This window comes from Squalius cephalus, assembly GCF_949319135.1.
Source record: "Squalius cephalus genome assembly, chromosome: 4".
NCBI classification, from domain to species: Eukaryota; Metazoa; Chordata; class Actinopteri; order Cypriniformes; family Leuciscidae; genus Squalius; species Squalius cephalus.
The window spans coordinates 3580881-3599601 of record NC_137125.1 but is presented as its reverse complement, the minus strand read 5'-3'; the positions used below and the strand labels follow the sequence as shown (position 1 = coordinate 3599601).

Here is an 18721-nt window from a genome sequence, read left to right as displayed (position 1 = left end):
CAGGACGTACAGACATGCTTACACTGATGGCCATGCGCTGGAATCAGCAAAAGTTTAATAACTTCACTTGCCTGCCGATATCAGAAGGTAGAGATGAGTAATGTTATTTTCTTATATTGTAAATACCTTCTATTGTATATTTTTGTAGGTATAACATTTTTCTTCTTTTGTTTCCTTTTTTGTGGCTGGAAAGCCAACTTCAGGACCTGGAAAGCATGAGAATCCAACTGGCAGTGACACAGGCTGAAGTTGAGGGCTGGGTCACTGATATTAAGGAGTGGGCAGAAGGAGACAGTTATACTATTACTTCAATGTCTCAGTTCTGCAGAATAATGGGAGACATGCTTCTGCAAGTAATTACTGTTTTAAAATGAAATCATACATACACTGTATTCTTGGTCATGTTCTTATGCAATAAAATTTTTGATTTTAATTATTATTAGCCATCATTTAAAGTCAATTTCATGTTATCTTTCCATTTTTAATCTTTGTATATGGTAATTTTTATATAGTCAAATTTCAACTTATCATCCTATGTATTGTTTTATATTTATTCATGCATATTTTAGTTTACTCGTTTACGCATTATTGCCAGTATCAGTGTGAATGAACAGTATTTGCGCGCACTGTAACACAACACAGGTGCTAGAATCAGCGTGTTTTTAAGAGCGCAGGCTGGCCTGACCGCAGTTATTTAACCATCACAAACAGAGAGGCGTTTCCAAACACGACAGGCCTTTGCAATATTTTTCACATAGTTTCTGTTGTGACATTTGTTTCAGTGGAAAGTGATGGCACTTGTGAGCATAGATATCATATAAAGGCTAGATGTCTTAAGGCGGAGTCACTTCCGGCATCACCGGCGGCCATCTTAGCACAGGGCTCTGTGAATTAAGGTGAGTGAGCAGCACGCACACAAATCCTCTTATCTCGCTGAAATCTGGACGGATTTACAAACGGTTTGGTTTCTTACAAACGTCATTACCGTGGCTATAATTATTTCATATGGAAGTCCATTTGTATAATTATTCATATGTATGCAGTTTCATAGCTACATCTCTGACGTTTATAACAAACCAAACCGTTTGAAAATCGGTAGAAAATTGAGCAAGTTATGGTTATTTTAAAGTACATGCACCATGTTACGAGTGAGCGAGCACCCCGTGGTAAGATGGCCGCTGTGTGCGGACGTCGACCTCCATTGGCCAGCAGCGCGGACGAGACATCTATGCTGAGTCCCAATTCGCCTACTTATACTACGACCAAAAAGTATGTTTTTGTGAGGAAAAAGTACATACTTTTGAGTGTGTAGCAAAAGAGTATGCACGTTCTGGGACATACTTCGATGGCGTCATGCAACGTGAACTTGAACGTGGTTGCCTAGTTACGCACACCTCGACTGTTAACAAAACATTTTACATTTCATTCATTCTTCTATGTCCAATATAATTTTATTTACTATTCCCATCTTTTTTCCCACAATACATTTACAATGTGTTTTACCAAATTGAGGAGTGAAGCAGGGCGTCGTCGTAGATCAACCAGACGCAGGTCGTTTGTGAGGCGGCTGGTTCTGACGTTCGTGTGCAAATGTGTGTAACGAAAGCTAGCGCTACTTATTTTCTGAGTTAAAATATATTAAAGTTTATAGTGTAACTATTGTTTAACGTATTTTATACTTAATCTTATACTTAAGTATACTTAAATATACCCAGATGAAAATGAACCATGCTTTTACTATAGTAAAAGTGTAGTAACCATGTTTCTTTGGTTGGACTGATAAAGTTAACATTTGTACAGCCACAGTATTAATACAAATAAGTCAGACAGAAACATCGAAATAAATACATAAAAAAGACACTTGCATGACACTGTACTAGAGCCTTTTTATTTATTGTTTTGTAGCCTGCAATGAGGCGCTCAGTATCTTCATCGGACCCTACAAGATAAAAACGGTACTTTTTTGGCACAACATAAACCCATTAATATTACGAGACAATAAAATATAACTTTTATTAGGGTTAAACATTTGAATTCTTACACTTAAAAACTGAGGGCGCATCTCCGCTGCTGCATCAGACTGCCAGGTTTACATCACCACCATCACCGCAAAGCTCCTCCCTCCCGCACGCAATGGGATGTGGGCAATATTAGCCGTTAGAGTGTGCATTGATCTGCACTTCGAATTCTAACCGGAAATAGTAGACCATCCGGGTATCTTTGGAACACTCATTTCAACATACTACGATTTGGGACGTACTAATTCTAGTTTCGCATACTATTTAGGACGGATAGTATGCGAATTGGGACTCAGCACTAGCCTTTATATGATATCTATGCTTATAATAATAATAATAATAACCTTTATTTTCTATAGCGCCTTTAAATGTACATCTCAAAGCGCTGTACAGAAACAATTAAAACAACAAAAATACAGCACACAAAGAGACATAATACACTGTAAAATAAACATAAAAGACAATAAATCAATTAAAAGCAAACCTAAAAAAAATGAGTTTTAAGCTGTGATTTGAAAATACCAAAAGATTTAGCTTGCCTAATCTCAATCGGTAGAGAATTCCAAAGTTTTGGAGCTAATGAAGAAAAAGCCCTGTCTCCCATTGATTTTAAACGAGTTGAGGGAACAGTTAAAAGACCAGATTCCGAAGAACGAAGATCACGTTTTGGAGTATATGGAGTTAAAAGCTCGGTCAAGTATTGAGGTGCTAAACCATGCAGTGCCTTGTAAGTAAGCATCAGAATTTTGAAGTCCACCCTAAACCTAATGGGAAGCCAGTGCAAAGACTCCAAAACGGGAGTAATATGGTCATGTATATTAGTTCTAGTAAGGATTCTGGCAGCTGAATTTTGTAAAACCTGCATTCTGTTTAAGGTAGCTTTTGACACGCCAGCTAACAAGGCATTACAGTAATCAATACGGGAGAACACAAAAGTGTTTATCAATCTCTCAGCAACAGTAAACGACAGCATTGGACGCAATCTGGCAATATTTCTAAGATGGAAGAATGAAATTTTAACAGTATTCAGAACATGTGGCTCAAACGTTAGATTGGCATCAAAAATTACTCCTAGATTCCTCAATTTTGTTTGAAACTCCACATTTGAGCCATCAAGAATTAGAGCGACCGGCTCTGCTTTGCGTAGATGGTAGGGTGAACCAACAAGCATAATCTCAGTCTTTTCACTGTTAAGACAAAGAAAATTATCCGTCATCCATTCCTTCATCTTAGAAATACACTCAGAAAGAAAATTAACAGGCACAATTTCATTCCCCACTAACACAGAACGTTTAGGGAACGTTAGGGAACGTTAGTTTATGGTTCTCTAAAGGTTAGTTCGAACCAAACCAAAAACTAACGTTTAGGGAACATTCCCTCAGGGTTATAACGTTCCCTAAACGTTAAGGGAACCAACCAACTAAAACGTTCTCCTGTGGTTGCACTGTACCTCCACACAACGTTCCTGTTTGGTTGTTTTTTGGTTGTTCTGAGTGTGGTTTTGAAATGTTTATTTAAACCAGCTCCATTTAAGTTTTTGACATAGAATATAAAAGGTTTACAGTCACTTGATTTCGATTCACTCAAAAATGATTGGTCTTATGAAATCGAAGTAAGATAAACAGCATAGCAAGAGAATATATTTATTTTTAGCCTGATATCAATTTAGCTAAAAACAATACTTTTGTGCTTGATTTCGTTTTTTTAACTGTATTAGGTGAAAATACTTAAAACAAGAATCTATCAATAAAACGATTTTCACAACTACAAAAATTCACTTCTTTCATTTTACATTTCACTAGTGGCTCAGATCAGTGTACAAATCCAACCGTTACACACCTACGGCAGTAGGGGGAAGTGCCTCTGCTTTCAGGTGACCGATTGAAGTCCTGTCCTGACTTCCGTGTTGTGCTATTTGCATACAGCAAAGACCTTCTGGATTTAAACAGTAAATAAAAAAAATAAAAAACTCCATCTAATGTTTAAGTGCAGGAAAGAGATAAAAAAAAACACTATACGTGGGTAGTACCACTGTGTCGGAGAGTAAAATTACCCTCTAAAATGCTGATTGGCCAGATTGCCTGACGTCAAGGCGTGCGACGCAACACGGACGTTCCTGATTGGCTGGGAAAAAAATGATAAGTCTACGTAGAACCCAGTAGACCATTCACTGTCAGGAAGTTTTGGAAAACAACCAACACAGCTCCACATTCTCACGAAAAAGTAAGTGAAATACGTTACAGTTTCACGATGTTGTGGTTGTAATGCAAGGGTTTGGGGTTTAACCTTAAGCCCTTTTCAACACAGAACACATTTCATCATTGGATAGGTTTTAGTTTGTTTATTTAAAGTGTTTTTTATGTCATCTGAATGTGCGGAACGCTTTTCAGAGAAGTTAAGGCAACGAAAAAGTTATTTTTTTTTTATTTTTAGCACAACACCTAGCAGTAATTCAGCAGAAAACGAATGTTCCATGTGAAACTTAGGTCTTCCGATCTTTTACCATCGTGTCAATTCTCAATTGATTTTGATTGATATGCGGGACGGAGCGAGAGAGAGCAAGACAGTTTGAAGACGGTGAGGGTGCGCGCGCGCGACCGGGCCTCTCTCTCTGCTCGTTCTTTTAGCCCTACCGCAAGCGCAGCAGTCATGTATCACTCACCGATCAAATAAGGCTTTGGCGAGACAAAACATTGCTTGTGAGAGAGACGCGCGAGTGACGGAGAGACGGAGGGAGAGCAGGGAAAGGAAATGCAGCTGAATGAATACGCTGCGTGTTTTGCAATGTGGCGGCCGGTGTTGATTCTCTGGCGCACCGCCACGAATTAGTCTATGTGTGGGAAACACTGAACGTTAGCTAACGTTAAAGGGATGGTCCAGAGTAAAATCAACCTATGGTCATTTGCACCATGACATCGAGCCAAACAGTGTGTACGTTTGTAAGTAACGTTAAATCAGGAGTTTATTTATTATGCATCGCTTTCTGCCTGGACTTTTACGTGCTTTTTTCAACTCACAGAAGTGACGTCAACATCCGCGTCAGCAGTAGCATTCGCCGTTAGGCTAGTGTTATTTAAATAAACTCCGTAACGTTAAACAATGTTTAACGTTAGTGAATATTTTAGACAATGAAACGGCGAGTTAATGAGTTTGCTACGTTTGCCGTGGATGTAACCTAAGAGACACGAGAGAAGCTCATGTAAGTTACCCGCATGTTGCTACGACAACCCAAATAAATTGTTTCTAGTTTTGGTGAGTTACGATTTAAATGGACTGCATATATATTGCGCTTTGCATATATCGAGGGCTTGGAACCAGAGGGGCGTAAGTGGCATTTGACAAACTTTACAGGAGAGCCAAAACAAAATTTTGACCACACTTCAATCAACTGTATTTATTAACCTTCAGCCACAACATTGCAACCACATACATGCTTATATGAGTAAGATGATGCGAGCGTCCACAAAAGGCAGTGTAGACGCCCAAGGAGGTTCATGGCGGATTCTTCAAGTGATGGTAAGACCTAAGTACAGAGTACATTATTTACACAATTCAAATTTTCTTTTAGCAATCTGTACAAATTGTTTGGTCTTTTATTTCAGATGAATCTGTTCCACAAGCAAGAAAGCATTCCAGGACGGAGTGTGTGTCTGGAAGCCCTGTCTGTAAGTTAACATTTATGCATGCATTTAAGAAACCAGAGTCAAATTTCCTACCATGGAACTACTGACATTCAACCTGGTGCATATCATGTGACTGTTCTGATTAGTTTCTCTTCCTGCCTTTTTTCAGGTCAGCAGATGTCACTGCCTCCACCACCTGCATGTGTGTTGCTGTTTTTTTTTGCCATGTGCAAGAAACCTACCATAAATGAACTGACCAATAATCATATCTACTTTTTTTTTTTTTTTTTTTTAAGTTGAGTCAACACCACACAAAAAACCAGCCGGTCGCCCAGAATTAGATGGGTCTATTGTGATGCAAGCTCGGCCTGAAGGTACAGTGGCTTTGAATTTTCTATTTCTAATTATATACAATTTCATGACAAGGAACTTGAGAGTAACCTGACTTTTTTTGTTGTTGTTAACAGCAGAACTCATCACACAGAGGGAGGTGAGTCATCACACAGAGGGAGGTGGCTCAGCCATGGAGACTGAAATGAGAGGTAAGAAACTCCCTTAAGTTGTTCACATGCAAGTATATAATGTATAACAACTGAAACAACACCATTAATTTTTCCATAGCCATGAGGACATCCATTACCCGCATGGCACAGCGGATGGACGCATTTGAGGAGAAGATGGATGAGCTGCTCATGCTCTTAAGGAGCTCCCAGTCACCTCCCTCTGCTCCAGTCGATGACTTGTTGCTGTCGCCTTGCTCAACGGTTACAGAGCTGGAGGAGTTCGACAGGAGTCTTGGTCAACAGGAGAGGAGGGACAAAATGGTAATTAAGTGGCCATAGTCCTGCCCTACCCTGCTTTAAGATTACACTATATGATTGCATAATTTCAAATATCATTATTACTGAACTGACGGCTCTTACAAAATGAGATTGTACAAGCTTTCCACTTTGTTCTACATATATAATTTGTATTTCTATATGTTTTGCAGCAACTTTTCCTGACAACCCTTGGTGGTTCGACCGGAGGTACTGCCATCCGTCGCATGCTACGGCGAGTGGCAACAAATGACGTGCTTAAACAGTACAGTCTACGAGGCAGAAAGGCAAAGAAGGCCTTCCAGGACCTGAAAATCTGCAGGGTTATAACAGGCATGTGCTATTTCATTGTTAACATCAGTATTTTGCTTAGCTTGGAGGTTTTAATTTGACTTCTACTCTAGTGGCCTCCCAGAAAAACTTCCCTGCGCTGACTGCAGCAGACGTGGAGGACTTGATTGGGCAAGTGCTGAAGTTTGCCCCACACAGACGGTAAATTGAAATTCGTCTATGTGATGTTCATAATAATGATAATAATCAAAGGAATTGGAAAACTATCAATATTTGTGATCATAAAAAAAAAAACACGGTTGTTAGTAAGGCAATTTGTCTTGCTTTTGTCTGTCTTCTTTTTTAGTATGACATATCAAACGTTTGTTTCTTTCTTTTTAGGCCAGCTGAGAAGGACTGAGCCTTTAAAACCATGGAGCTCTATTTTTTTTTTAATCTTTGTTTTCTATTTTTTTTTTTTTATTAAAGCAATTGTATTTTTGCCACTTTGGCCATTTACCTAAACATTACATACTTTATCATTCCAATATGCATCTTGCACAATACATTTGCACTATTACTTTGCACTCTTCATCCCAGTCCATTTGTACTTGTATTGATATTGTCTTATTTGTATAGTTGTATACTAAAACTGTATAAAATTGATTCTGATTCTTGTATTATATTTTTAGGCCTTTTATTGTTAATTTTATATTGTATATTAAAGTATTATTTATTATTTAAATCCCATCAAGTTTGCTCATTCATTCCTGCTAATATATAATCATTCAATCTTGTTCATGCACAGACAGTTTAAAGTAATAATAAAATTGTTAAAGTTTTTTAAAGGTTAGGGTAATGTAAAAAAAGAACGTTAGGGGAACGTTGCCTAAAGGTTGCAACGTTAAGAGAACGCTAGGGGAACGTTGCCAAAAGGTTGCAACGTTAAGAGAACGTTAGAGGAACGTTACCTAAAGGTTGCAACGTTAAGAGAACGTTGCCTAAAGGTTGCAACGTTAAGAGAACGTTAGGGGAACGTTGCCTAAAGGTTGCAACGTTAAGAGAACGTTAGGGGAACGTTCCCTAAAGGTTGCAATGAACGTTCCCTGAACGTTAAGAAAACTTTCCATGGGAACCAAAACCTAACCAAACCCTAACCTTAAGGGAACGTTCCTGCAACCAAAAACTAACGTTCTGAGAACGTTCTGGGAACCATAAATTGTTAGCTGGGTTAGGTCTAAAATGAATATAGATCTGGGTATCATCTGCATAGAAGTGAAATTTTAAACCAAGAGATCTCAAAAGTACTTGCTTGTGAGTGCATTTAAGTGTTTATTTTGTTTCTTTGCAATGTGACATCGCCACCTACTGGCCTGGCAGCAGAATACTGAGTTTTTAGTCGTTTTCACTGATCCATGTGAACGGGGATAGTTGTGACAGCTTTATCGTCTGTCCAAAGGAAGAACTTTTCCATTTTTAGTACATCGTTGTCGTGTAAACGTTCCCTCCGCTCTGTTGTAAAGATCATTAATTATTAAATGAGTTCAGGCTATAAAGCAGCTCTGCTGAAACAGCGATGCCGTCGATCAACTCAGTTCAGGGACGAATAAGCAAGTTAAATAAGCAAGTTTATCAACAGGGAAAAATAAATTGACAGTAAAGAAAACAACGGATTAAAAGTAAACAAGAAAACAATTGTGTATTTTTAATGAAATCATATAAATGTACAATTAAAACATTGTCATTGTCTATAATGACGTTGTGTGTGTTTGGGTTCAGTCCCTCAGTTCTCAGTTCTCCATGTTCCCGTGTTTTCATCATTAAATCCACTCCTGCGTCTCCGTCTGCTGCCTTTGCTCCACGTTTCACAGAATGACTGACTGAGGATAACATACACCAGAGCAACAGGCTAACAGCGCCGAACAATCAAGTCTAATCACGAGCAAAACTTCAGAGAACTACAAACACATAACAGGAACAGCAGAACATAAGAGTCCAGGACACGTGCGACACGTTTCAGAACTGAGTTAAAGTAGGAGAAATATCCTGACCATTTATTATAACCATTATATATGCTACCACTTTATAATCAGGTTCATCAGTTAACTATCATCATTAGTTGACTAACTTAGTTTAGATGAACTAAGAATGAACAATACTAATACAGCATTTATTAATCTTAGTTAATATTAATTTCAACATTTACTAATACATTATTAAAATGAAAGGTTGTATTCGTTAGCATTAGTTAATGCACTGTGAACTAACATGAACAAACAAAGAACAGCTGGATTTTTACTTACTAACATCAACAAAGATTAATAAATACTGTAACCAATGTATTGCTCATGGTTAGTTCATGCTAGTAAATACATTAACTAATGTTAACTAATGAACCTTATTGTAAAGTGTTACCATATATATATATAAATACACTCACCTAAAGGATTATTAGGAACACCATACTAATACTGTGTTTGACCCCCTTTCACCTTCAGAACTGCCTTAATTCTACATGGCATTGATTCAACAAGGTGCTGAAAGCATTCTTTAGAAATGTTGGCCCATATTGATAGGATAGCATCTTGCAGTTGATGGAGATTTGTGGGATGCACATCCAGGGCACGAAGCTCCCGTTCCACCACATCCCAAAGATGCTCTATTGGGTTGAGATCTGGTGACTGTGGGGGCCATTTTAGTACAGTGAACTCATTGTCATATTCAAGAAACCAATTTGAAATGATTCGAGCTTTGTGACATGGTACATTATCCTGCTGGAAGTAGCCATCAGAGGATGGGTACATGGTGGTCATAAAGGGATGGACATGGTCAGAAACAATGCTCAGGTAGGCCGTGGCATTTAAACGATGCCCAATTGGCACTAAGGGGCCTAAAGTGTGCCAAGAAAACATCCCCCACACCATTACACCACCACCACCAGCCTGCACAGTGGTAACAAGGCATGATGGATCCATGTTCTCATTCCGTTTACGCCAAATTCTGACTCTACCATCTGAATGTCTCAACAGAAATCGAGACTCATCAGACCAGGCAACATTTTTCCAGTCTTCAACTGTCCAATTTTGGTGAGCTCATGCAAATTGTAGCCTCTTTTTCCTATTTGTAGTGGAGATGAGTGGTACCCGGTGGGGTCTTCTGCTGTTGTAGCCCATCCGCCTCAAGGTTGTGCATGTTGTGGCTTCACAAATGCTTTGCTGCATACCTCGGTTGTAACGAGTGGTTATTTCAGTTAAAGTTGCTCTTCTATCAGCTTGAATCAGTCGGCCCATTCTCCTCTGACCTCTAGCATCAACAAGGCATTTTCGCCCACAGGACTGCCGCATACTGGATGTTTTTCCCTTTTCACACCATTCTTTGTAAACCCTAGAAATGGTTGTGCATGAAAATCCCAGTAACTGAGCAGATTGTGAAATACTCAGACCGGCCCGTCTGGCACCAACAACCATGCCACGCTCAAAATTGCTTAAATCACCTTTCTTTCCCATTCTGACATTCAGTTTGGAGTTCAGGAGATTGTCTTGACCAGGACCACACCCCTAAATGCATTGAAGCAACTGCCATGTGATTGGTTGATTAGATAATTGCGTTAATGAGAAATTGAACAGGTGTTCCTAATAATCCTTTAGGTGAGTGTATATGTCTGTGTGTGTGTGTTTTAAATGCATTCATTGATTTAATTAACTTTAGTTTTTTTCTTGTTCATGCAGAATGAATAACTAGAATCAATGAAAGTAAAATTGCATCTTCCCAAATCAGCAGTTTGATACTTTCTGATCATTTGTGACGCAAGACATATTCATATTCAGCTCGTTCAATATAACATAAGTCAATTTTAGATGTATGATTTTCTCACAAGCTGTTCAGCAAAATAATACAGGTGTGTTTAGATGATGAAGACCAGTATTTCACAATCTGCTCAGTTACTGGGATTTTCACGCACAACCATTTCTAGGGTTTACAAAGAATGGTTTACAAAGTATTTTTCAAAGTAGTTTAAGTATAATAAAAATGCATGCATCTTAAGACAGAGCCAATTGTTTTAGTTTATAGTCATAGTAATTGTAGATAAAGGGTCAAAGTTTCACTTGAACAGATACTTCTTTACATTACTGATCCCTTTACTGAACAGGACTCTTGAATCATAGGATGATCCTTTTTCTCTTGTTGCAGGTTTGTATGTTTTCCAGTCTTCTGGAAGCACTCCTCCAGTGGACACCTTACTGATGATCTCTGCCCTCTTCCTGACGTCCATTAAAGCCTTAATGCGATCTTGAAATCCAGGCTTGGCTTCTTGTTTCTCAGACTCGATCATCAGATCAATGTAGTCAGAGACAGAAAGAGGATTGGGCTTGAGGGCGATTTCCTCCAGACACTCAAAAGACTTTTGAGAACTATCAATTAGTTCGGTCACAATATCCTGGACAACCTCAAACTCCTTTTCAAGCTCTTCAAAGCTCTTTTCTTTTGGCATGACCTGTCCATGTGCATCCTCATATCGCTTTCTTAAATCCTGATAGGTTTCCTTTCTCTTTTCTGAGACATAAGCCCATTTGCATTTCTGATTAAAGTGCACATTCCAGGTACACTTTCCTGGACACACCGTACACACTCCATCTTTCATGACACTGCACCCATGTCTTTCACTGTCATTTGCAATTGAACATGTGTTATGACATGTGTAGTGACACTTCTGGCAGTTCATTGAGTAGTGGCCAGATTTGTTTTCGATCTGTTTTGGGACAGTTATTTCTAATTCATATTCATAATCCGTATTCGCATCCATTTCCGCCTTAGGTTGCTCCAGAGCAGCTCTTGTCTTCTTGAGTTCATCCAGTTTCGTCAGACCAGCATTGATTTGGGGCTGAAGGCCTTCCACAAGCACTTCAAGATGCTGTCGCTCTTTCAGGACTTCCCGTGTCAGAGACAAGCTCTGGGTTTGCATCATTCTAAGGGATGTGAAGAACTTTCTCATGCTAGAAAATCCCAGTTTCCAGAACATCTGATCAAAATCAGACTCCTCATCGTCTGCAGAAGTGTTATTGGTAGCAAACAGAGCGGAGTTGTTGAACTTGAAGTGAAGTGGCTTTCCAGACTCATTGGTAGAACAGGGAACCGCAGACTCTTTGATGGCCTCGAGAACAGGAGGTGTTTTCCCATCTGCAAAGGTTACCATCATAAGGATGTTTTCAGCAATATCTTTCCCAAATATGGAAAGAATGGAGTCAAAGATGTATTTCTGTGTGTGCCTCAGACGGGCAAGTGAAGCCTGGACTACAAAACACACGGCATCAATGCGGTCAATCCCTCCTGGATTAGAAAAGAACTCCTGAAACTGCTTTGTGATTTTCTGGTCATGTGAAATTCCTCTGGTGTCACCGAAGCCTGGTGTGTCCACAATGGTCAGAGAATATGGGACCCGGAAACCATCCATGTGATTGATTTGATACGCCGTGATCTCTGAAGTCTGACTTTCAGCCTGGGATTTCTGCTTCCTTTCATCTATCAGCACAAACCGGAAGTCATCTTCCCATTGCACTCCCAGGATGTAGTTGATCATGCTGTTAATCAGAGTGGTTTTTCCTGAACCCGTGGCTCCGATCATCATGATGGTCTTGTTCTCTTTTCTGACGTTTTTCCCAAACGTTCTTCTTCTGCAGAATCCATCACAGTTCTGCCACGCTTCAGACAGGTGGAGTTTAAACTTGGGCAGGTTTTCATTGCTTCCATCTTCTATTTTTCTGCTCCAGCTGTTCTTGATATCATGTGCAACCCTTAAACTCTTTCCATCGCTGTGGTCTTTTCCCATGGTGCTGCTGCTTGTGTTTTCTCTTGATGTCTTAAGTGTGTCATTAACAGTAGACTGGCTCAGTCTATTTGTCTTCTCCTGATCTGTTTCCACTCGTGCTGCTTACAGAAAAACAATACAATAGTGTGAACATCCAGTCATCAATACAGTATAATTAGTGTTCACACTGTGTAAGGCTGTACTGTAAAATCTGATGTCTTGTGTGAACAGCCTAATCTTTACACATGCTGTTATGACATGTTTTAAATGCATGTTATACAGTTTGGATATTTAGCTGTTTTCCAAAAAATGCCAGACATTTTTAATTTCGAGATAATCTAAATCTTGAAGAGAAAATAAACAGATAATGATAAATAATAATAAAGCTAGTAGATGATTTTCTGGCTCCTTACAGACCTTGATAATCCTATTACAATACAACTACAAACGTCCCAAGGAAATCCTACAGGAACACCTGAGTTTTATGGAGATGGTCGTGGCTGAAGGGACCACACTGCCCGGATACTGTTTACAGGGTTCGTACAGATTCTGTCAAATGAAATTGCAGGACTTTAAGCACTACTTTTTAGGATTTCAAGGACTTCAATCAGCACTTATCAAACAATGTCTTTATTTTATTAATTTTTTTTACTCAAATTACATAAATATGATATCTGATTTTTCACGTCATAGAGATCAATCCATTGACCAGCGCTGTCAGACATGGGAAATCCCCTTAACCATTGAAAGGATATTGAAACAGATTTTTTTCCTATGAATATATGATTGACCTGAAGAATAAAAGTTGTATTATATACTTATCGTATACTTAGTATCAAGCTCATAGCCATGCGAAATAGCTCTATATCTCAGATGGGCTGCAGCGTTAATTTAGCGTGAAACGATTGTAATTTTTCAACAACAACATTTTTTTAATTAGGGATGCACCGATACCACTTTTTGCAGAACAAGTCCGTTCCCATACTTAAATTTTTGGTACTCACCGATAACTTGTACGTAACCGATCCCTGAATTATCACTGCATTTGTCATTTTTAAATGTATTAGTAGATAAACCAAAAGAATATAAATCATATTAGTTGGCTCAATCAATTATATATTTATTTCAGTTATTTTCATGCTTAATCAAGCCTGCTAAAATGCATTGTTCTGTTACTGTCACTGTTCATTGCTCTATCATATTTTATCTTTCATTTAATAGCGCATGTTTATAGCAGCTCCAGCAGGGCTCAGTGCAGAGGATCGGGTCAGCAGTTCAGATGTTGAGATACCAGTGAAATATCAATTATTTAATCCAATTTTGATCCAACAAAAACTACCAGCCTAATTAATGTGAATTTAAAACATTATTAAAGACAAGTAAGCAGTCAGTAACAAAATAAGAACAAATAATCGAATTACAAATAGGACAAATAAATACAATAGAACAAAGAAAGGCTACAAATGAAATAGTGTTTTTAGAGTTATTCGGGTAGATCTAACAGGCACAGAAATTTGAATAAAGTAATCAAATGTGAAAAAATTGCATATTCATTACTGTCTAAATTAAATATAGATGGATATTTTTGTAAAGTTGAAAAGGGTAGCCAATTTAATCAAGAGCAGTGAGTATTTATTTCTCCTTTGTTTGATTAACATTAAAACACAGCATCAGGTTTATTAGACTGCTGTCCCTTTAAGACCGAACGCACGGACCCATTTGAACATGGCTACGGTCACTTGAGATATAACTGACTTTGTTTACTAAGATACTCGCTAAGACAGACTTTTTTACATAATTTAGTGTGAACAGAGCAGCTGAGTTTGGGGTTTCTCTGTACAGACAGCGATCAATATTTACCCCCTATCGGTTTTGAACTGGCTCCAACAGGAGCAGGATCCTCAAAACTGCCCTCAGCCTGAGCTGTGTGAGAGAGAAAGAGTTTAGAATGAAAATACAGTGACATTAAACCACACAAACACATCAGCAAAGTAAAGTTTAGGCTGAATTTATCATTTATGAGTCATTCTATAACCCAGGATAGAGCAGCTGAGTTTGGGGTTTCTCTGTACAGACAGCGATCATTATTTACCCACCTTACCGGCTGACCACGTTGTGGTCCACCAAAATTTATAGTTTACCCACCTCCTTTTTTACCACTACACCTCTGCCTGGGAACAATGTTGGTGGGAGTTACTGTGGAAATCAACAGACATGAAGAGTGTGATTATCATCTTAAGAAAAAATGATCCTTGAATCAATTCCTAACACATTTCTAATATGATGTTCTAGATGATATTAGATGGCGAAAATGAGAGGAATTGCAAAAATCCTCACTTGAAATGACAACATTTAGTTCAAATGATTAACTTGCATAACTAATTTCAGACTGTATAAAAATAACACATTAAAAAATTGCTAAAAAAAATTTTTTTTAAATGAAAATACAGTGACAAAGTTTAGGCTGAAAGCCAGTAGTTATTCATTTATATTGAAAACATTTACTCTGAGAGATTAAATAGTATTACAAATATATTTGTACTTTTTTCTAAATGTATTTCAATTATATTTAGAAAGAAATTTCTTTAGTTTTGCTTTTATTTTTTAAACAGCACATTTCATTTTAACTTTTATAAGTTATACATTTTAACAATTGATGCTTTTCTTACGCAGTATTTTAGTCTTGTTTCCAGTCCAAATATCTAAAAATAATTAAATCAAGAAGCATTTACTAGATGTGTAAAATGACATAAGAAATTATATCTTGTTTTCTGTCAGTCTAAATTAAGTGAGTTTTTTGCTTAAATCGAGCTAAATTATCTGCCAATGGGGTAGGGAAAAAACTGAATTCAAATGGAAAATAAAAAAAATGATCTTAATTCAAACAGAAAACAAGATTATTTTTGCAAGTGTGTCACACCCTCCCTTTAAAAACATCTGCCGTTTTCAAATGTAAATATTTTTGTGAGCAATATATAATCAGAAGAAACTTCTATGTCTGGCTTGTTCAGACGGTGATAAGCCAATGGTCTGAAGGAGAAAGATTCAGTGGAATTGGCTTTCGGTGCCACTTTACAAAGGAAGAGTGCCAACAGCTATTCATGCGCTTGAACACCATAGAAATGGCCTTTTTTCCCTTTATGCTGAACCACTGTTTTAACCTGTTACCTTGCTTGTGTTTGTTCTCTAACTGTTCAGCCACATGGTTCTGGTTCATCTTCCTCAGGATCTCCACCATGACCTTCACAGCTTCTTCTGGTCCAAAACGCTTCTTCATCAGATCCACTGTGTCAAGAGGGTCTGCGTTTTCCAGAGCAGCACTTGGAACACGGTAATGATCATTTAAATGCCATCTAAACCTCTTCAGTTCCTCTGAGTTTAGATCATCCAGAACACCCAGAAGCAGTTCTGAAACAGTCGCCATCATCCTTCACTGATTCACTTCTGCAGGACAAGAAGATACACAAAGTCATTTGTTTTGTGTTTAACAGCTATTATTACTTTTAAAATATTAAATCATTGCCTTTTAGTTTTATTAAAGGGTAATTAAACCCTAAAACAACTTTTTTTAGTTAAAGATCTGTAAGAATGGGGCTTTATTAATGCTGTTCATTGATTCACGTACATTTTTTTGACATTTGGGTATAAAGTGTTTTAATTCTACGATATATGGTGTAAAAAGTGCTGCCCTCTTCAGGTTGAACGGTGGCTACTGCAGTTGAACTCTCCTATTGGACGTCGTGGTGGCCTGTGACGTCAGAGGGAACCAGCTCACCACACCCTTGCCTACAGAGAGATGCGTCTCTGGTGCACATGCGTCTAAACGTGAGGCACAAAACAGTGAGTAGCGATCCCCCTCATCAAGACTGGGGACCGGCTCGTAGCGCTCAGCAGCCTCCAAAAAGACAAGACCTCAGGACCATTATCTCCAAAAAGAAAAAGTCCTGATGGTCTTCTGCCCAGCCCCGGGACGGGGTGCGTAAATCTACCCGCCTCTGTACCATCCCCACCGCCTCTGGTTTTCTGATGTCCCAGGACTGCTCTTCAGACAAACTTATACCTGCTGTTGCACCTGTGGCACATCTAATTATAACCTGCATGCGCACTCCAATGACGTCACTGCCCGAGGCTATAAAAGTTCAAATTCAACTTCATTGACATGTTGCACACATATATTCACAGCTGGTCACGCACAAAAGCGTTCCCATAGTACCAAATCCAGATCACTGAGTTGAGATTCTTTTGACCACAATACTGGACAGCACGAAACAGTCAGTGATCACCGAAATCAAACTGAGTGGCTTCTCATCTTCCATCCAGAAAAGAATATTCAGGTTGTTGGAAACTTCTTTTCCTTCATCAAAGCAAGACCAGGAGATGTTGGGTTCACGTTCAAACAGAAGTTATTCTTTATTGAGGACTTCGCTGAGCGTGGCTGCAGTCATCCAACAAAATCTAAATCTAATACGGGTGTGTTCCTACTTCATTTGCATGCTTTGTTCAGAGTCTCCGCCTCTATGTAATCCCTCCCCCTTGGAATGTATATAACTACAATGCATACTCTGAGATCGCTACCAGTCCAATTGAATCAGCGTAACTATTTAAATGCTGATACTGGCCAGGAACTCCGGTTCCAAGAGCCATCCCAGAGCCATTAAAGACAAAAGGTGAAAGTCTCCCCTACAGCTAATCCAATCAACCTAACGATTCACCGTCTCGGCCAGAAAGTCATTTGGGCTCCGAAAGGTGACTCATTTAAAACACAATAGAGAAAACAGGACGGGCCGGAGTCTCTAGCCAGAAACTGACCTTAAAATCAAAGTCTTAACTTTTAATGTTAAACTAAATTAAACATTTAATACATTTGTAATACAACAAGGTGTAACGAATGGACTTAATCAAAATGCTCTAGGCATCATAAAACCTTCCCCCTCTCCCCTTATGTCATCAGCCCTCAGTTCTCTTCAAAGGCCGTTATCACCTCTGCTCTCCTGAATGATCTCAGCAAGAGACTGTGTCTGACACCCTCAAAGAGAGTCCCGACGGCATGAGCCATTTGGTCAAACACTATAGAGACAAACTTCTAATACACAAGGACACTTACTCCATTCTTACCCACAAACTTTCCCAAATGTTTATAGTATTTCTCCTGTGTTTTATGCATTTCCCTGTTTTATTAGCCTAGTTATGATTCTTTAGTTATGTTAGAGTGACTTCAAATATTGATATCCAAAGATGATGTATCACTGCAGTAACATCTTCAAATCCCCTCATTCTTGGTATCAAAAGAATCCTCTTGATTTTATAGTCAATGGTGTACAACATGTTATGATTTATGGCTATTTTGGCTATTTTTAGCCTATTTTTTAGCCTATTTTTTAACGTGCGTGAATAAACACCCTGTGACAGATTTAAGTTTCACTTTCAATCCGTGATCGACAGAGAAGCGTCTTGGCGGCAAGGATTTAAATCTTTAACAATGTCTGGGATAAGAAAATCTAAAGTGCGAATGTACACCATCAGAAAGGATATTCTCCAAGGCTGGATTTAGCATCAGGAAAACCAGAATATGAATGCAATGCATTCCTCCTATAGTAAAGCGTTTTCTTTACATAACGTGAAAAACGTTTAACGACTTATCAAATTAAGTGTTTTAAAATGTATTTTATCCGCGCGCACAAAAGACTCCAACGGACACAGACAGAGTGAAAGGCTGGATTTGTTCTCTCGATCAGGTAAGGGTACAAGTGATTTCAAAACTTTTCAGCCGGATCTAATTAGATTTTTGGATGCTGTGAACATTTTTAGCTAAAAAGACTGCCACTCCAGTTTAGCATTTATTGTTGTTTCTGCAGTTAAAAAGACAAAGTTGAAAATTCTGGCTACTATCGTTATTTTAACAATTTCTTTATTTTAATTTTATTTATTGATCTGTCAGGGTTATCTAATCTAACTATTTGTGGCTTGTGTTTTGAATATATGTTCCCCTGCACTTTAGGCATTTTGCACACATTTGCTCCTCTTGTGACTTGATTCTGATTTATATTTTTATTTATTAGAAAGGTATATTCTGTTCTAATTTAATTTAGTAAATTAATTGTTCATTTTTTCGGTGCATCGATGTTGTGCTGTACTTAGAGCCTGCTCGCACAGGTAATTTAGCCAATTTAATTTGATGTGCATGTG

General features: G+C 38.4%; 2 protein-coding genes across 2 annotated transcripts in view; both read right to left on the bottom strand.

The window, feature by feature from the left end:
- Positions 1-10785: 10785 nt before the first annotated feature.
- The window catches only part of LOC307157599 (uncharacterized protein), a gene marked incomplete at its 5' end in the record, with an annotated part of 117895 nt that continues 109959 nt past the window's right edge, over positions 10786-18721 (bottom strand). The window contains one exon of the mRNA XM_079869529.1: positions 10786-12654. Coding sequence (XP_079725655.1) covers positions 10832-12654 — 1823 coding nt within the window. The 3' untranslated portion in view covers positions 10786-10831. The remainder of the gene's footprint in view (positions 12655-18721) is intronic.
- On the bottom strand, positions 14385-16018 carry LOC307156960 (apoptosis-associated speck-like protein containing a CARD; the record flags this gene model as incomplete). The annotated part of the gene is made up of 2 exons (XM_079868690.1): positions 15704-16018; positions 14385-14458 (listed from the first exon to the last, which is right to left on the bottom strand). Exons 1-2 carry the CDS (start codon positions 15960-15962, stop codon positions 14385-14387), a joined length of 333 nt encoding a protein of 110 aa, XP_079724816.1. The 5' UTR covers positions 15963-16018.